Below are 15,264 nucleotides of genomic sequence, written 5' to 3'. Positions count from 1 at the left end.
TTCTTAAAATATATTAATAGTAAAAAAAAATCAAGTCTGAGCATGTAGGCCCTTTACAAAATAATCTGGAGTGGGTGACTGGGGACAAAGTAGAAATATTTAGACAGAATAATGGTGAGTAAGGTAACTGGACCAGATGGCATACACCCACGGGTCCTAAAAGAATTAAGCTCTATTATTTCAAAGCCATTGTTTCTAATTTTCAGGGACTCTTTAACCACTTGCTGACCAGATAACACCCATATACGGTGGCAAAGTGGTTCTCCTGTGCTGGATCATGTACCTTGTACATGATCTAGCACTTTCGCATAGGGGGTGTGAGCGCACGCGGTGCCGGCACACTGGCTGTTCTGTGATTAGACACAGCTCAAGCCGATCAGCGGGTTCCTGCAAATGGATGTCCACAAATACTGAAATTGTGCTGGTCATCCCATCCTCCAGATCGTTTATGAATAAATTAAACAGGATTGGTCCCAGGACAGATCCTTGGGGGACCCCACTTTCCACAGCTGACCAATCCAAGTACTCCCCATTTTTTACCACTCTCTGGACTCGCCCCTGAAGCCAGTTTTCAATCCAGGTACTCACTTTATGGTCCATACCTTCGTACCTTAATTTGTACAGTAAGCGTTTGTGGGGAACTGTGTCAAATGTAGAATATCAGTCTGATCCTGATGTTTTTCCTGGAGAGAAATTACTTTGCTGCCCTTCTTGACACCGGTCCATCCTCCAAAAGTCTTCTCCTCACTGTGCATGCAGATGCACTCACACCTGCCTGCTGCCATTCCTGGGCAAGCTCTGCACTGGTGGTGCCCCGATCCCGCAGCTGAATCAACTGTAGGAGATGGTCCTGGCACTTGCTGGACCTTCTTGGACCCTGAAGCCTTCTTCACAAATGCAGTGGAAATGTTTTTTTATGGGATTAGGTTCATTTGTGTAATTCTCAAAACTTTTGGCCACAGCTGTACATGTCTTCCATAGATGGAGGGATGACCCCTGCCGGCTATTATAATCAGACAGCGGCAGCACCTGAGGCTGTCTGAATAGCTGTGCAGTGATGGCATTTTATTGACTACAATCACTGTTTACCTCAAATTGTCTAACCAACATCTTTTGGTTTTTCAGTTAAAGTGTGTCAAGATGCATGGTGCTGATTTAGCAGAAAACATTTAACCATGTATGGAAAGATTCACAGAGAGAGAAGAATAGTGAAGCACAGTCACTGTACAGTACTAATAAGCAGGAAGCAAAGTCTGCATATTTAATTACCAAATCTGGGTACCCAATTTACATAGTTATTTCAAAAGCTTTACATAGAAAAAGGATTTGTAAAGCCTAACTCAAGCCATTTTTTTTGGCACTGCTGCCTAAAAAAGGGATCCTCAGTGGTCCCAAAACAGTGCACTGTTTGATAGCAAATAAATCTTTGTATTACACCAATGGTCTGCCAGTAATACATAGCATATTTGGACTGTTTGTTGACAATGCCATCTGTCAGGTTCACCTTAAGCACCCGTGACTTTACATGTCTATGACTGTAAGGAGTGCACTTTATTTTATGGATTCATGAACTTAGGGACAGTAGGATAATGAATATTAAAGAATAATAAAAACTGACGGAATATCTAATTCTTCTTAGCTCAACCCAAAATTAAATACATTGTAGCTGGAGTTGGTTTTTAACAGTCCTCGATAAAATTATTTACGTTAGGTTGTTAATGTTCACAAATATGTCTAAAAACTATTAAAAAGTCTAGCTTGAAACAATGCTGTTTGATGTACTGAGCACCATTTTGGCTCTCCATTTTTTTTCTTCTCGTTCAGTATGGGAGAATTGAACAAAATATTTAGTTTATTGCTGTCCTTCAGACCTCTTCTTATGGAACACTTCACGTTTTTCTTTTCAGATATAAAGGCAGAGTAGAGCTTCCAGACAATTTAAAATCCCTATTCAGACCTGTCTCTATGATGGTCCCGGACTACCAGCTCATTGCAGAGATCATGCTCTTTTCTGAGGGATTCAAAGCAGCCAAACCTCTGTCAGGGAAGCTTGTGAATCTGTACCAACTGGCCAGTAAGCAGCTTTCCCAGCAGGTATAACCCTCATAATTTTTTTACCCTTTATTTATCCATTTTGACAGGGTCAGAACGATCCATGTGATACAAAAAGCATTGATGGCAACTGACCTGTAGGGGATTTCAACACCCATGGTGAAACTTGTGTTTAAAGCTAAAATGTATCCCCGCAGTTAAGGGTTAAATACTTGTTATGTATAGGAAGAACAGAAAAAAAATCAACTATATTTATCTTATTTCTAACTGCCTTGGGTTTCCTCCCAGCTGCACAACCAGTCCCCTGAAGCTTCTTTTCATTGCTGCTCCATCATACACAGGCACTCTGATATCATCATGTACAATGCAGGACCAGCAGTCCTGCATTGTATGTTAGGATGCTGATGGCCCTCCATCAACCCAGAAAATCCCAAAAAATCTAAAGAAAATTGTATAGTGTGTATCCAGTTTTAAGCTGTCTAAATATACAGGTGCAGCTCATAAAATTAGAATATCATCAAAAAGTTAATTTATTTCAATTCAAAAAGTGAAGCATATATTTTATATAAATGCGTTGCACACAGAGTGATATATTTCAAACATTTCTTTCTTTTAATTTTGATGATTATGGCTTACAGCTAGTGAAAACCCAAAATTCAGTATCTCAGAAAATTAGAATATTACATAAGACCAATAAAAAAAGGATTTGGCTTAGTGAAAAGTATGTCCATGTACAGTACAGTATGCACTCAGTATTTGGTCAGGGCTCCTTTTGGAAACTTCACACTGGACCTCATGCAACTTGGATTCTGTGCCTCTTCACTCTTCCTCCAGACTCTGGAACTTTGATTTCCAACTGAAATGCACCATTTTCCACAGTCCATGACAATTTGGGGAGCCATGTCATCTGCTGGTGATGGTCAACTGTGTTTTATCAAGTCCGGGGTCAGCGCAGCCCTCTTTCAGGAAATTCTAGAGCACTTCATGTTTTCCTTTGCTAACCATCTTTATGGAGATGCTGATTTCATTTTCCAGAAGAACTTGACACCTGCCCACACTGCCAAAAGTACCAATACCTGGTTTAATGATTATGGTATCACTGTGCTTCATCGGCCAGCAAACTTGCCTGACCTAAACCCCATAGATAATCTGTGGGGTATTGTCAAGAGGAAGATGAGAGACACCAGACCCAACAATGCAGACAAGCTGAAAGCCGCTATCAAAGCAACCTGGGCTTCCATAACACCTCAGCAGTGTCACAGGCTGATCGCCTCCATGCCACACCGCATTGATGCAGTAATTCATGCAAAAGGAGCCACGACTGTGACGTGAGTCACTTTGGCTGGGGGGCTTGTGGAACCCAGATTGCTTTAGGGAGGTTGGGAGACTACTTGTCCAGCTTCCCCAGCCCCTCTTGTGTGTAAGTCACCCTGTGTCTATTAGGGGCACAGGGTGAGCAAGAACCCCAGTCGGGTCTGCACTAATCAGACTCGCTGTACAACCACACTGGACTCAGCCTTTCGTGTTACCCTTGTTATCCTGGGTTCTATATGTGTGGTTTGTGTTGGGGGAGTGAGGGGCTCTTTCACTTGGGACTGTAATATTTCTAAACAGTGTCGCTCAGGAAATATAAAGATATATTGTATAAAGTGTTTTCATAGACCCTTGCTAGTGGGGTGGGGGTTTGTTAATGTTGAATACCTGCATTCCATTTTTCTATTGTTCATGTCTGCCTTGAGTAAGCTTATTATGGGATGTGTATGTTTGTGTGGATTGGCTAAGGGGGAGGGGTTGTCAGAGTGTATATCTCCTTCTGCTTTGTGTTTCAATAAGCAGTTTGATTCTGGTTTGACTCCAAAACTTGTACTGTCGAGTTCTTGGGGTAACTATAGTCATATTCACGGATCTCGGGTTCCAGAGCTTAGGAAGCAGCTTCTTGGTGGAGATACCCAGTCAGGGTGTCCGGATTCCGTCACACCGATCAATTATTGAGTACATATTGTACTGTACATGGACATACTTTTCAGTAGGGCAACATTTCTGTATTTAAAATCCTTTTTTTTTTATTAGTCTTATGTAATATTCAAATTTTCTTAGATACTGAATTTTGGGTTTTCACTAGCTGTAAGCAATAATCATCAAATCTAAAAGAAAGAAATGCTTGTAATATATCACTCTGTGTGTAACGCATCTATGTAAAATATATGATTTTCGCTTTTTAATTTGAATTACTGATATAAGTTTACTTTATGATGATATTTTATGAGATGCACCTGTAGGTCTACTTTAAGAAAAAGGCTCAATATAGCCAAACATCTACTATCAGAACTACTAACTAATTCCCAAACATGGAATTTCATCTCCACAGTTCCACCCCTAACTAAAGGAATATCTCTCTTTTAGTGCCAGTTCACACTTGTGCGATGTGGGAAGGCTGCGAATTTGCAGCCTGTTCCCGCATCGCATCCGCACAAGAGGCAGTTCACACTGCCATATGCGATACGCAGGGGGTGTCAATTAAATGTTAACGACACCCCCAGTTTGATCGTATATCGCAGTGCGATCTGACAGTTCGCACAGGATCGGATCGCACAAGTGTGAACCACTGTGCGATCCGATCCTGATGCGGCTGAAAAAAAGGGTCCTGTGCGTCTTTTGTGCGGGTGCAGTGCGAATTTCAGCCATACAAAGTGTATGGCTGAATTTGCATCCACACAGGAGATCGCATGTAATGAAGGAGCAGTGCGCTCCGAATTACATGCGATCAGCGCACCCGCAGTAGTGTGAACCGGCACTCACTCCTGCCTTACATCTGATTCCCTCAAAACCAAATCACAACACATGCTGAAGTGGGAGAAAACGCTTAACCAATCTTTCACTCTAAAACAATGGCAAATAGCGATCAATTCTACCCACAAATTATCACATTGCACAAATCATTGGGAAATGATAACTAAGATTGTGAATAGGTGGTATTTCACTCCCTATAGGTTATCCAAAATGAATGCTTCCCTCTCTCCACTATGCTGGAGAGAATGTGGTAAAATTGGTACCCTACAACACATCCTCTGGGAGTGCCCCTCCCTTACAAGTTTTTGGAAAGCAATTTTCCAATGTATGGCATCCATCACTGGAAACATTGAATTATATCCACTCACATATAGACAAATGATTGTACATCTCTTTTCGGTAGCTAGGACTTTAATATTACGAAAATGGAAAACCACTGACACTCTGAATCTCTCTGAGGCAATCACCTTGGTCAATGAGAACTATAAACTGGAAAAAGCCTTATCCTTCAATACTTTAACGCATCACAAATTTCAAAAAGCTTGGTCGGAGTGGCCCTATTTGGCACCTGAAACTAGAAGTTTATAATCTAACCCTTTACTTAGCTTAGTTCCACTTGTTTTGAGCTCATCTTTATTTGTGTTGATCTTGGGGAGGTCGAGAGGTGGGGACGATCCATGACTTGGTGACATTGTTCCCCTAGGGGTTCTGAGTCGGGGTGGCTCAACGCCTCTCATCTTCTCTCTGCATCAATGCAAACTGTATTGACATTTATATGCATAAAAAAAGAAAAAGGCTCAATATAACTGCATTTTCTGAGTGTTAGTGATCTTTGTGCTATTTAACACCTTTAGGAGCCATGTCTCTAGGATCCCACATATCATCCATTGTTTTGGGACTCCAGAAATGTTGTATTATAATCTTCCAGTTATGGAATTCGAAACATTAGCCATCTTGCGAATGAAAATGTTTGGAACCACCCTATACAATTTCCATTACAACTAAAGAATCGGCTTGTAGAAGCTATAAAATGTCTTCAACATTACAGAACAAGGCCAGCTGAATGTGACTAACTACTGCTAGCTATTTCTATGGTGATGTTACAAACTTTCACACATCCGATTCGTGATAGGCTCGGGCTTGTTTGGATTGAGCCTGCCAGGAAGTCGTCACTGCACACCACCAATCATAGCCAGTGAGGCATTTACCGACTGGCAGCTGCACATACACACGTTCCCAATGATTGGCGGTGTGCAGTGCCGGCTTCCTGGTGAGCTCGATCCGAACATGCCCGAACCCATTGCTACCTCTGGTAATATACTTGGACAATCAACATCTGCTTTGACATATCCCATGGTTGGATTAAAGTGTAACTCCAGTTTTGTTATTTAAGGCACAATCCCCTCTAGGTGGTTTATATAAAGACAAGCAGTTTAGTGACTTGACTGGTGTCTTTAAGCAGTGTGTTTCACCAGAGAAGAGTGATATATTGGTGGACAGATATTTTACTTAAGTTGCTGTGTGTGTGAGGGAACTTCTAAACTCTCTGCAGAGGATCTGTATTTCCCAGTTCTCATACAATCATTACAGTCAATGCTCAGATTCTATCATGTACACACAACATCAAAGTATCTTAGGCAAGGAGATTGTCACACCCACGGACCTCTACTGACTTTAATGGCTGTCATCAGCTATTAGGAGATCTCTGATCATCACAGAGACTATGGGACACATTATGCTGCATTAGTACTGGTCCAATGCTGAAGCAGATTCAAAAGTAATTCACATTTTTTTCATGGTGGATGCTAAATACTTGTACACTGTTACTTAAAATAATGATAAATAAAGTAAGTTTTGTTTTCTAGAATCACTATGATTTTGGGATGAGAGCCATCAAGACGGTTCTAGTTGTGGCTGGCCAGAAAAAACACGACTTGGAGACCAGGTGGGAATAGAAACAAAACATGACCATTGTACAGTAAGCTTTATTTATATAGGACCTGTTACACCTGTGTAATTAATAGCTTATATCCATAATCCATACAGTGTGGCTCAATGTAATGCTATCAAACATACATACTTTATTATCTTTTTCTACTGTGATACAGATTAGAGGCCAGCATTGTGAATATTTGAACAGAAAGAGATTTATCTGTCTGTTTACAGTATCTCAACTCAACACACAGCCATTAATGTCTAAACCACTGGCAACAAAAGTGAGTACACCCCTAAGTAAAAATGTCCAAATTGGGCCCAAAGTGTCATTATTTTGTGTGGCCACAATTATTTTCCAGCACTGCCTTAACCCTCTTGGGCATGGAGTTCACCAGAGCTTCACAGGTTGCCACTGGAGTCCTATTCCACTCCTCCATGACGACATCACGGAGCTGGTGGATGTTAGAGACCTTGCGCTCCTCCACCTTCCATTTGAGGGTGCCCCACAAATGCTCAATAGGGCTTAGGTCTGGAGACATGCTTGGCCCTCAGCTGGAAGCTGTCCTGTTAAACCGCTGTTAAACCGCTGTATGGTCTTGGCCACCATGCTGGAGCTCAGTTTCAGGGTCTTGGCAACCTTCTAATAGCCTAGACCATCTTTTTGTAGAGCAACAATTCTTTTTTTCAGATCCCCAGGAAAGTTCTTTGCCATGAGGTGCCATGTTGAACTTCCAGTGACCAGTATGAGAGAGTGAGAGCAATAACACCAAATTTAACACACTTGCTCCCAATTCACACCGGAGACCTTGTAACACTAACAAGTCACATGGCACCGGCGAGGGAAAATGGCTAATTGGGCCCAATTTGGACATTGCCACTTAGGGGTGTACACACTTTTGTTGCCAGCAGTTTAGACATTAATGGCTATGTGTTGAGTTATTTTGAGGGGACAGCAAATTGTTATACAAACTGTACATTCACTACTTTAAATTGTAGCAAAGTGCCATTTATTCTGTGTTGTCACATGAAAAGATATAATAAAATATTTACAAAAATGTGAGAGGTGTACTCACTTTTGTGAGATACTGTAGGTTGCATACAGCTTCATAATTGCAATAAAAGAACCTGTTGGCTTTTGCTGTTTTTTTCTGTATAGAGCTCAAATCAATAAAAATAATTCAAAACACGTAGTTAGTAAAAAGGGGTAGGGTCTGAACCTCTCTCGGTTTTTTTATATTGCTATCAGTGCTTTGACATGCTATCAAACACCACCATTCATTTGTTGTCCTGGTGTCAAAGGTTTAAAGAGTAAAGGCCCATACACACGTACCGATTGTCGGCCGTAAAGATTCGGCCGACGACCGATCGGCCGATTGTAGGCTTGTTAGTATGATGCTTCCGACAGCCGACAGCGCACTTTCGGCCGAACAGAATCTGCCGTGCAAGCATTAAAATTTTTGTTGGCCAACACCAGAACGGCCGATTGTTCGCCAGCCAGTACAGATTTCGGCCGACAGACAGCAGATTTGCAAGACTGGGCATGCTCAGAAAAGAAAAAAGAAAAGGAAAGTTAACCATCACATGACATCACTTCTGCAGTCGGCTGTTGTTGGCCGACAAAATTCGTGTGCAGTCTTTTGCACTTTTCAACAGACAAGACAGCCCTTGGACAAAAGACGGCCGATCGATCGGCCGACAATCGGTAAGCGTGTACGGGGCTTGAGTTCAAATCTCCCTAGTGGAGCCACAATCAGAAGAACAAACTTTATTCAACTATATACATTAAAAAAAATTGGCTGGGTTTGGACTTTAAAATTGACCTGAAGTCTTAATGGACTTTGGCCTGATCCACATTATGGGCTGTATTAATTTTCCATTGAGTTTAGATACACTGCATTAGGAAAGTCTATTAATTTTTAATGGGCTGGCAGCACACTCTAATGCATGGAAAAACAAACATGACCCTTTTTTGCTGTTTTTTTGCAGTGCAGTACAATGCATGGCAGATGCTGACTCTCATCCTCTTCCCACTTGTGTGACAAAGGACCAAAATTGTGTGAGATAGTGGTAGGGTTGCCACCTCATCCATTTAAACCCGGAAACACATTAATTACACAGGTTCTGTGGCTGATTAAGGTGGTAATTAAACTCACTTAATGCCTTATGTGCATTATTTTAGCCTCATAACCTGTGTAATTCATGTGTGTCCTGGTTTAAAGGGATGAGGTGGCACTAGATGGTGCCTTTGATTGGCTTCTTCTACCAAAACAGTCAGTCAAAGCCTCCACTTCACACAGATTTGGTCCTTTGCCATGGGTGACTGAACAAAAGTAATGCCACTGGTACAGAGGTAGGTATCTGAAAGGCTTTTTTTTTTTTTTCAAAAGCAGCCTCAAGGCAGCCTGCTTCAAGGAAACCATATAAAAATAGCTGTTATCTGGCACAGCCAAGACTCCCATTAGCTTAGGTTAACAGCTCAGTGACTCAGTGGTAGCCTCCAGCATCAGATGGACTCCTCGGCTGTAAAAGATAACAGGTTTCCTGCCAGGATCCCTTTAAAAATAATGAGTGGTGATCAGCAGTTTTAATAGGATAATCAGCTTGTGGCATAGAGGGAAACTTTAAGGTCTGCGCACCTGCTAATTCCATCAAAAGCACAAATAGCAGAAAAAAGTTCCACCGAGGCTACTGCTTTGTGATCTAGGTTTTAGCAGTCAAACTGAAGCCTTTAGCTGATACTGCAATAAACCACAAATGAGCCAGCAAAGCGAAATATTAATATGTATGTGAGGGGAAACTGCTCCTGTTAAAAATAACCCTAAAATCCAGACAAATGAGGATCAGCTGAGACTGGAATATGGTCTGACATGATATGCGGGTGCTGTCTGAGCTGTCCCACATAGCTGTGTCTCTTCCTGTGTCGTGGGGCATCAAGGGTTTCCTTCACTGTATATGTGTGTGTGTGTGTGTATATATATATATATATATATATATATATATATATATTTAAAAATATTTAATTTATATTGAGAAAGATCAGCAGCTTAAAGGGAAAACATAACGTGAAAGTACAGTGTCTTTCTATTAAGTATTTACAATATATTGAGTTAGCATTAAGGAATATTTATTATGATTTTAATGTTTTCCTAATACTTACTCTCCTTTTTTTCTTAACCACTTAAGCCCCGGAGGATTTGGCTGCTCAAAGACCAGGCTCTATTTTGCGATTCGGCACGGCGTGACTTTAATGGACAATTGCGCGGTCGTGCGACGCTGTACCAAAATTAAATTGACGTCCTTTTTTTCCCACAAACAGAGCTTTCTTTTGATGGTATTTGATCACCTGTGCGATTTTTATTTTTTGCGCTATAAACAAAAAAATAGCGACAATTTTGAAAAAATAACAATATTTTTCACATTTTTTTATATGAAATTCTCAAAAAAAAAAAAACATGTAAAAATCAAAATTTTCTAACATTTTAGGCCAATTTGTTTTCTGCTACATATTTTTGGTAAAAAAAAATCGCAATAAACATATTTTGTTTGGTTTGCGCAAAAGTTATTGCGTTTACTAACTACGGGAAAGATTTATGTCATTTTCATTGTTTTTTTTTAACTAGTAATGGCGGCGATCTGCAATTTTTTATTTTTTTGTGGAACTGCGACATTGTGGCGGATAGATTGGACCCCTTACTGACATTTATGACACTTTTGGGAGTACCAGTGACATTACTACAGTAATCAGTGCTATAAATATGCACTGTTACTGTCAAAATGACACTGGCAGGGAAGGGGTTAACTTTATTGGTGATCAAGGGGTTAAGTGTGTCCCTAGGGGCGTGATTCTAACTGTCAGGGGGGGTTGCTTGTTAGATCATTACAGAGACATACGATCCTACATAGCAGAATCGCATAGCCTCTGTGATGATCTAAGGGAGAATGACAGACGGCTGTATTTACATCAGCCGTCTGTCTTTCTCCCTCTCCTGAGGGAGATCGCGAGTGGCCGGCGGACATCAGAGCCGCCGTTCACACGCGCAGGGATGGCAGGGAACCAGCACGCCGGCGGCTGGGCGCGCTCGCCCCCTACAGGCTTGTGGGCGAGTGACGTACCGGTACGTCACTTTGCCTGTAGGGGGCTGACTGCTGCAGTATATAGTCGTGCGGCAGTCGGCAAGTGGTTAAATCATGACATAGTATAATAATTTGATTTGATGCTGACTTGTCCCCATCAGTTCATGTAAAGTGTGAATTTAAAATTGAGCTCGAGTTCTACTTTTAGTCTTTCACAGTTGCACAGGCTCCTCTCCTGTATGGATATTGCTTATATTTATTTAATTATTTATTTAAATAATTAATTTCCTGCCTGAAGGACGTCCCGTTTCATCTAGTTTTTTCCTCCCCAACCTGACTGTTCCTGGCCCACCTCTTTCAATAACTGGATTTCACTTCTTTCAATCATGGAGTCTCAGAATCACATGTGGGTGGTTAACAGGGCAGACTACATGCAAATGTAATCTGCCTAGTGTAGCACTGCCCCCTAGAGGGCTGCTGGATTTCCCTGGGTTGCCAACTGTTTGCAGAAACTTAACACTTTAAGTTCTTGGCTCAGTCAAAGATCAGTCCAGGGGTTGTTGTTTTTTGTGGTTTTATTTAAATTGGGATGGGAGAAGGGATGAGTGGGATACTCCAACTGTTAACTATTCACAATGCTGAGGACTTCTAGTTTGAGAATGCGGCAAGGCCGCTACTTCATCCTGCCACTTGACGGAAGATGAGATAAGTGTTCCTATAGTATTTCTCTTCAGGGTTCTCCCCTAGTACCCCCTTTCTCTCTGGGCTAGCTGACACCCGTCCACTCCGGAGTGGTCCCCTTCTTGGGCAGACCCCTGGGCAAGTTCCTCTGTACTCACGACACTGTTTTTCCAGATTCTCCAATGCCCCAACTCCTGTGGTCAGCTATCCTGGACCTCTGGGTTCAGCCTCACACCACCGGTACACCAGGCCGACTGCCTGTGACCACCATAAACTGCTGCAGAAGAGGAGGCAGCCGCCATCCTACTTCTGGGACTCTGCTTCCTGCCAAAGACCTTATGTGCCCGTGGCTTTTTATACCCTGTCCCATAATGCACCGCTCTCTGTGCCAACCCCTGTGAAAGTACCAAAAGCCTGTGTGTCATTGGTCAGGTTTCCTCCAGCATCCAACGTGCCTCCTCATTGGATCAGCTAGGGGACACTCCCTGAGACCAGATGAATCACACACTGGGCACACTGAGTACACCTAACTACCAATCCTGCTCCCTGATAAGCAGAGTGCGCAAATGTTTTGCCTGCTGCTCTTCTGGTAAGCAGAGAGAGCCAAAACGACACTCTCTAAATTAGAACTAGGAACACCCACTCCTCTAAACTGGCATGCACTCATCAGCGCAGTTTGATATTGGCATAAGGCCCCTTTCACACATACAGACGGATGAAAAACGGACATCAATGCATTCCTATTGAAAAACGGATGTAAATGGATGATCAACCATTTACATCCGTTTTCATCCGCTTCTGTTAACATCCGTTTTTTTGAACAGATGAAAGCCCTATTTGTGTGTTGATGAGGGAAGGCAAATTCTAAGCAGAAAAACTTCAGCTTTATTATTATGTTTAATTAAAGAAAAAGGAAGACCCTCACTTAGCCAACATCCAAAATGAGTGTAAAGAGAAGATGAACTTGAACTCTAGATTCCCTAAGAAAATGGTGGACTTTGTAGGCATAGCATGAGGCAACTTATAATAAAATAATCAATCTTTATTACTAAATTTCATTAAATTCAAGCACATATAAAATCATAGCAGCACCCCTCTACACTGAACAGGTCAACAATACCCAATCCCAAGCATGATAGAGATACAGATCCAGCAACAACAACCTATTCAAGGATTTGGCCGGGAGACAGGGTGCAGGAGATTCCATTGATCAGGGGCTTTATCAGTATGTAAAGGTGATATCTTCTACATTTGTCCCAATATACAAATACCTCAGGGCTTTCACCCTTGCTCTGATATGTACTGGGAACATCATTCCATTTTGAAGCCCATTTAAGATTACAGTCAACTTCACCTGATATAGGATCGCAAGCCCTCTTACCTTCTACCCCTTCTCCTGAGCCCATGCATCTTGTATCCCTTTATCAGTTTTGATCCGGAATGGCACAGTAAAGTCACGCTTTAGTCTGTTCACAAGTTTCTGGTCTGTGTATTGGGAGAAATGGGAATCTGGATTCTGTAACCTGGTTCCCTCCACTCCTCCCCAGGGTGGCCCCTATGTACATCCCTATGGTTGCATGTCACCCTAGACTCTACTTTCAAGCACTCACCCAATAACCCCTGAAGAAGCAAGCAAATCTTGTGAAACACTTTGACTATCAAGCATGGAGGAACCGCAAAGTTGATCTGTGAGATCCATGCTGACACCACACATACCAGCATTGTTTTATGAACTTCCATCTATAACTTAGCTGGATCTGTATCTCCATGCTTGGGATTGGGTATTTTTGACCTGTTCAATGGTTTAATGTAGAGGGTGCTGCTATGATTTTTTATCTTCTCAATTTGAATGAAATTTTGTATGAAAGATTGATGATTTGTTTTATAAATTGCCTCATGTAATCCCTGCAAAGTTCGCCATTTTCTTAGAGAATTTAGTGTTCTAGTTCCTCTTCTCTTTACACTATGTGTAATTAAAGTAGAGCTGTTGTCAGCTATTAATTTGTGGGGGCGGGGCTTTGCAGGAAACAAAATCGCTAGATTTCCCCATCAAGAAGTCAGTATTGATGGGGGGTCCCTCCAGCAGAGCTGTTCTGCTCTCCTGTGGGGGGAGCTGTCGCAGCTGGGAGAACACACAGCGTTTATTGCAAACAGAACTGTTGTGCCATATCCCTAATTTGTTGAATAATCTGAGATTTATTTAAATCCCCACAATTTTCCTTTTCTTTCTGTAATGCAGACACTAAAGTGATAGAAAATGATAAGTGCAGGGAAATTCCCTCACTTTAATCCTCCCTGCGACAGGTGTCCCCATGAGACTTCTTTTCTATTCCTGCATTGTTGACAACTGTAACATTTTGGATTTCTCATCACCGTCTATGCTGAAGACAATGGTCGCCGGGGCAAAGCAGACAGCAATATGAATCTGACAGAGATTTTAACATTTTCCTCGTCTATGCACAACTAAATAGTTTTTGAGTTTAGATGCATAAAAATATTTGTACACTGACTACTGGAAAAGTGTATTTAAATCAGTTTCTTTCCACTTTTTTAAAGCTTAAAGGGTAACTTTTGGGTAATTTCCGCTTGTTTGCATCCTCTTCCCCTCCACTGCCACATTTGGCACTTTTTTTGGGGGGGGGGGGAGCGGGTACAGGCAGTCCCAGAGTTACAAACTATGACTTATACTTACAAATGGAGGGAAGCAACATAAAGTGAGAAGTCTACCCCTAGAAAGGGAAATTTACTCCTATGAGATTTATCATGGGAAAAAGTTGTCTCCACTGAAGCTTTATTACCAATCGTTGTTTCTACAACAACCCAAAATTTTCAAAGTCTAATTGTCACAGAGACAGAAAGTAAGATGAAATCTTCTGAACAGGGGCACAGACAGCAAAACAAATGTTACAGGGATGTTAACCCTTCCCTATGCTATCCAAAAAACTTAAAACATATTTTTTGGCTGGAGTTACTCTTAAAAAAATTTAGCTGTTCCAACTTACATACAAATTCAACTTAAGAACAAACCTACAGAACCTATCTTGTTTGTAACTCAGGGACTGCCTGTACCTGGTTTTGACCACATCTGGTCACTGTGGCGATCTGAGCCAGAAGTTTTCCCCCTCCCCTCCTTCCCCCACAGACTTTTGGGACACATCACAGGTCCAAGAAGACTACGGGATCATTCCAACGTGCAGCCTGACTTGTGCATACCCAGTAGGAAATTGGTTATGAGGCTGCAAGGCTTCACTGCCTTTCTCCCTTACTCACGATGCAGGTGCCTGAAACCGAAGCTGATTGCAGAATTGGCTCAGGTGAGGACATCGCTTGATCTCTGGACAGGTAAGTGTCCTTATATTAAAAGTCAGCAGCTACAGTATTTTTAGCTGCTGACTTTTCATTTTTTTTGGGGAGCCTGGAGCTCCTTTTGAAGTTCTGAACTGGCAAATCTCTGGCACTTCTATTTAGTGTTGTAGCTTGTTTGCTCCCTTCCACCTCACACACCTTTCTATTGGTCAAGAAAGTAGCCCATCAGCTATAGGCCAATAGGTATGTGAGGTACAAGTAACTTTAAAGCTACTCTGTCCCCTCATTTCTTGTGGCTTATCACTATGCTTCTTGACCAATAGAATTATGTGGGAGATGGAAGGGAGTAGACGAGCTCCAACTAAACGGAAATGCCAGAGTTGTGCCAGTGCCAGAATGTTCAACTTTTGGCCATAGCTAGAATGA

General features: G+C 41.8%; 1 protein-coding gene across 1 annotated transcript in view; it reads left to right on the top strand.

The window, feature by feature from the left end:
- DNAH14 (dynein axonemal heavy chain 14) overlaps positions 1-15,264 on the top strand; it is a gene marked incomplete at its 3' end in the record, with an annotated part of 442,814 nt that overhangs the window by 199,577 nt on the left and 227,973 nt on the right. The window contains exons 33-34 of the mRNA XM_082252323.1: positions 1,908-2,094; positions 6,708-6,787. Of these exons, the coding sequence (XP_082108449.1) occupies positions 1,908-2,094; positions 6,708-6,787 (267 nt within the window). The remainder of the gene's footprint in view (positions 1-1,907; positions 2,095-6,707; positions 6,788-15,264) is intronic.

The sequence above is a fragment of the Pelophylax lessonae genome (assembly GCF_965119305.1).
Source record: "Pelophylax lessonae genome assembly, chromosome: 3".
Classification (NCBI taxonomy): domain Eukaryota; kingdom Metazoa; phylum Chordata; class Amphibia; order Anura; family Ranidae; genus Pelophylax; species Pelophylax lessonae.
The sequence above is the reverse complement of the archived record's forward strand: the minus strand, read 5'-3'. Positions and strand labels throughout refer to the sequence as shown.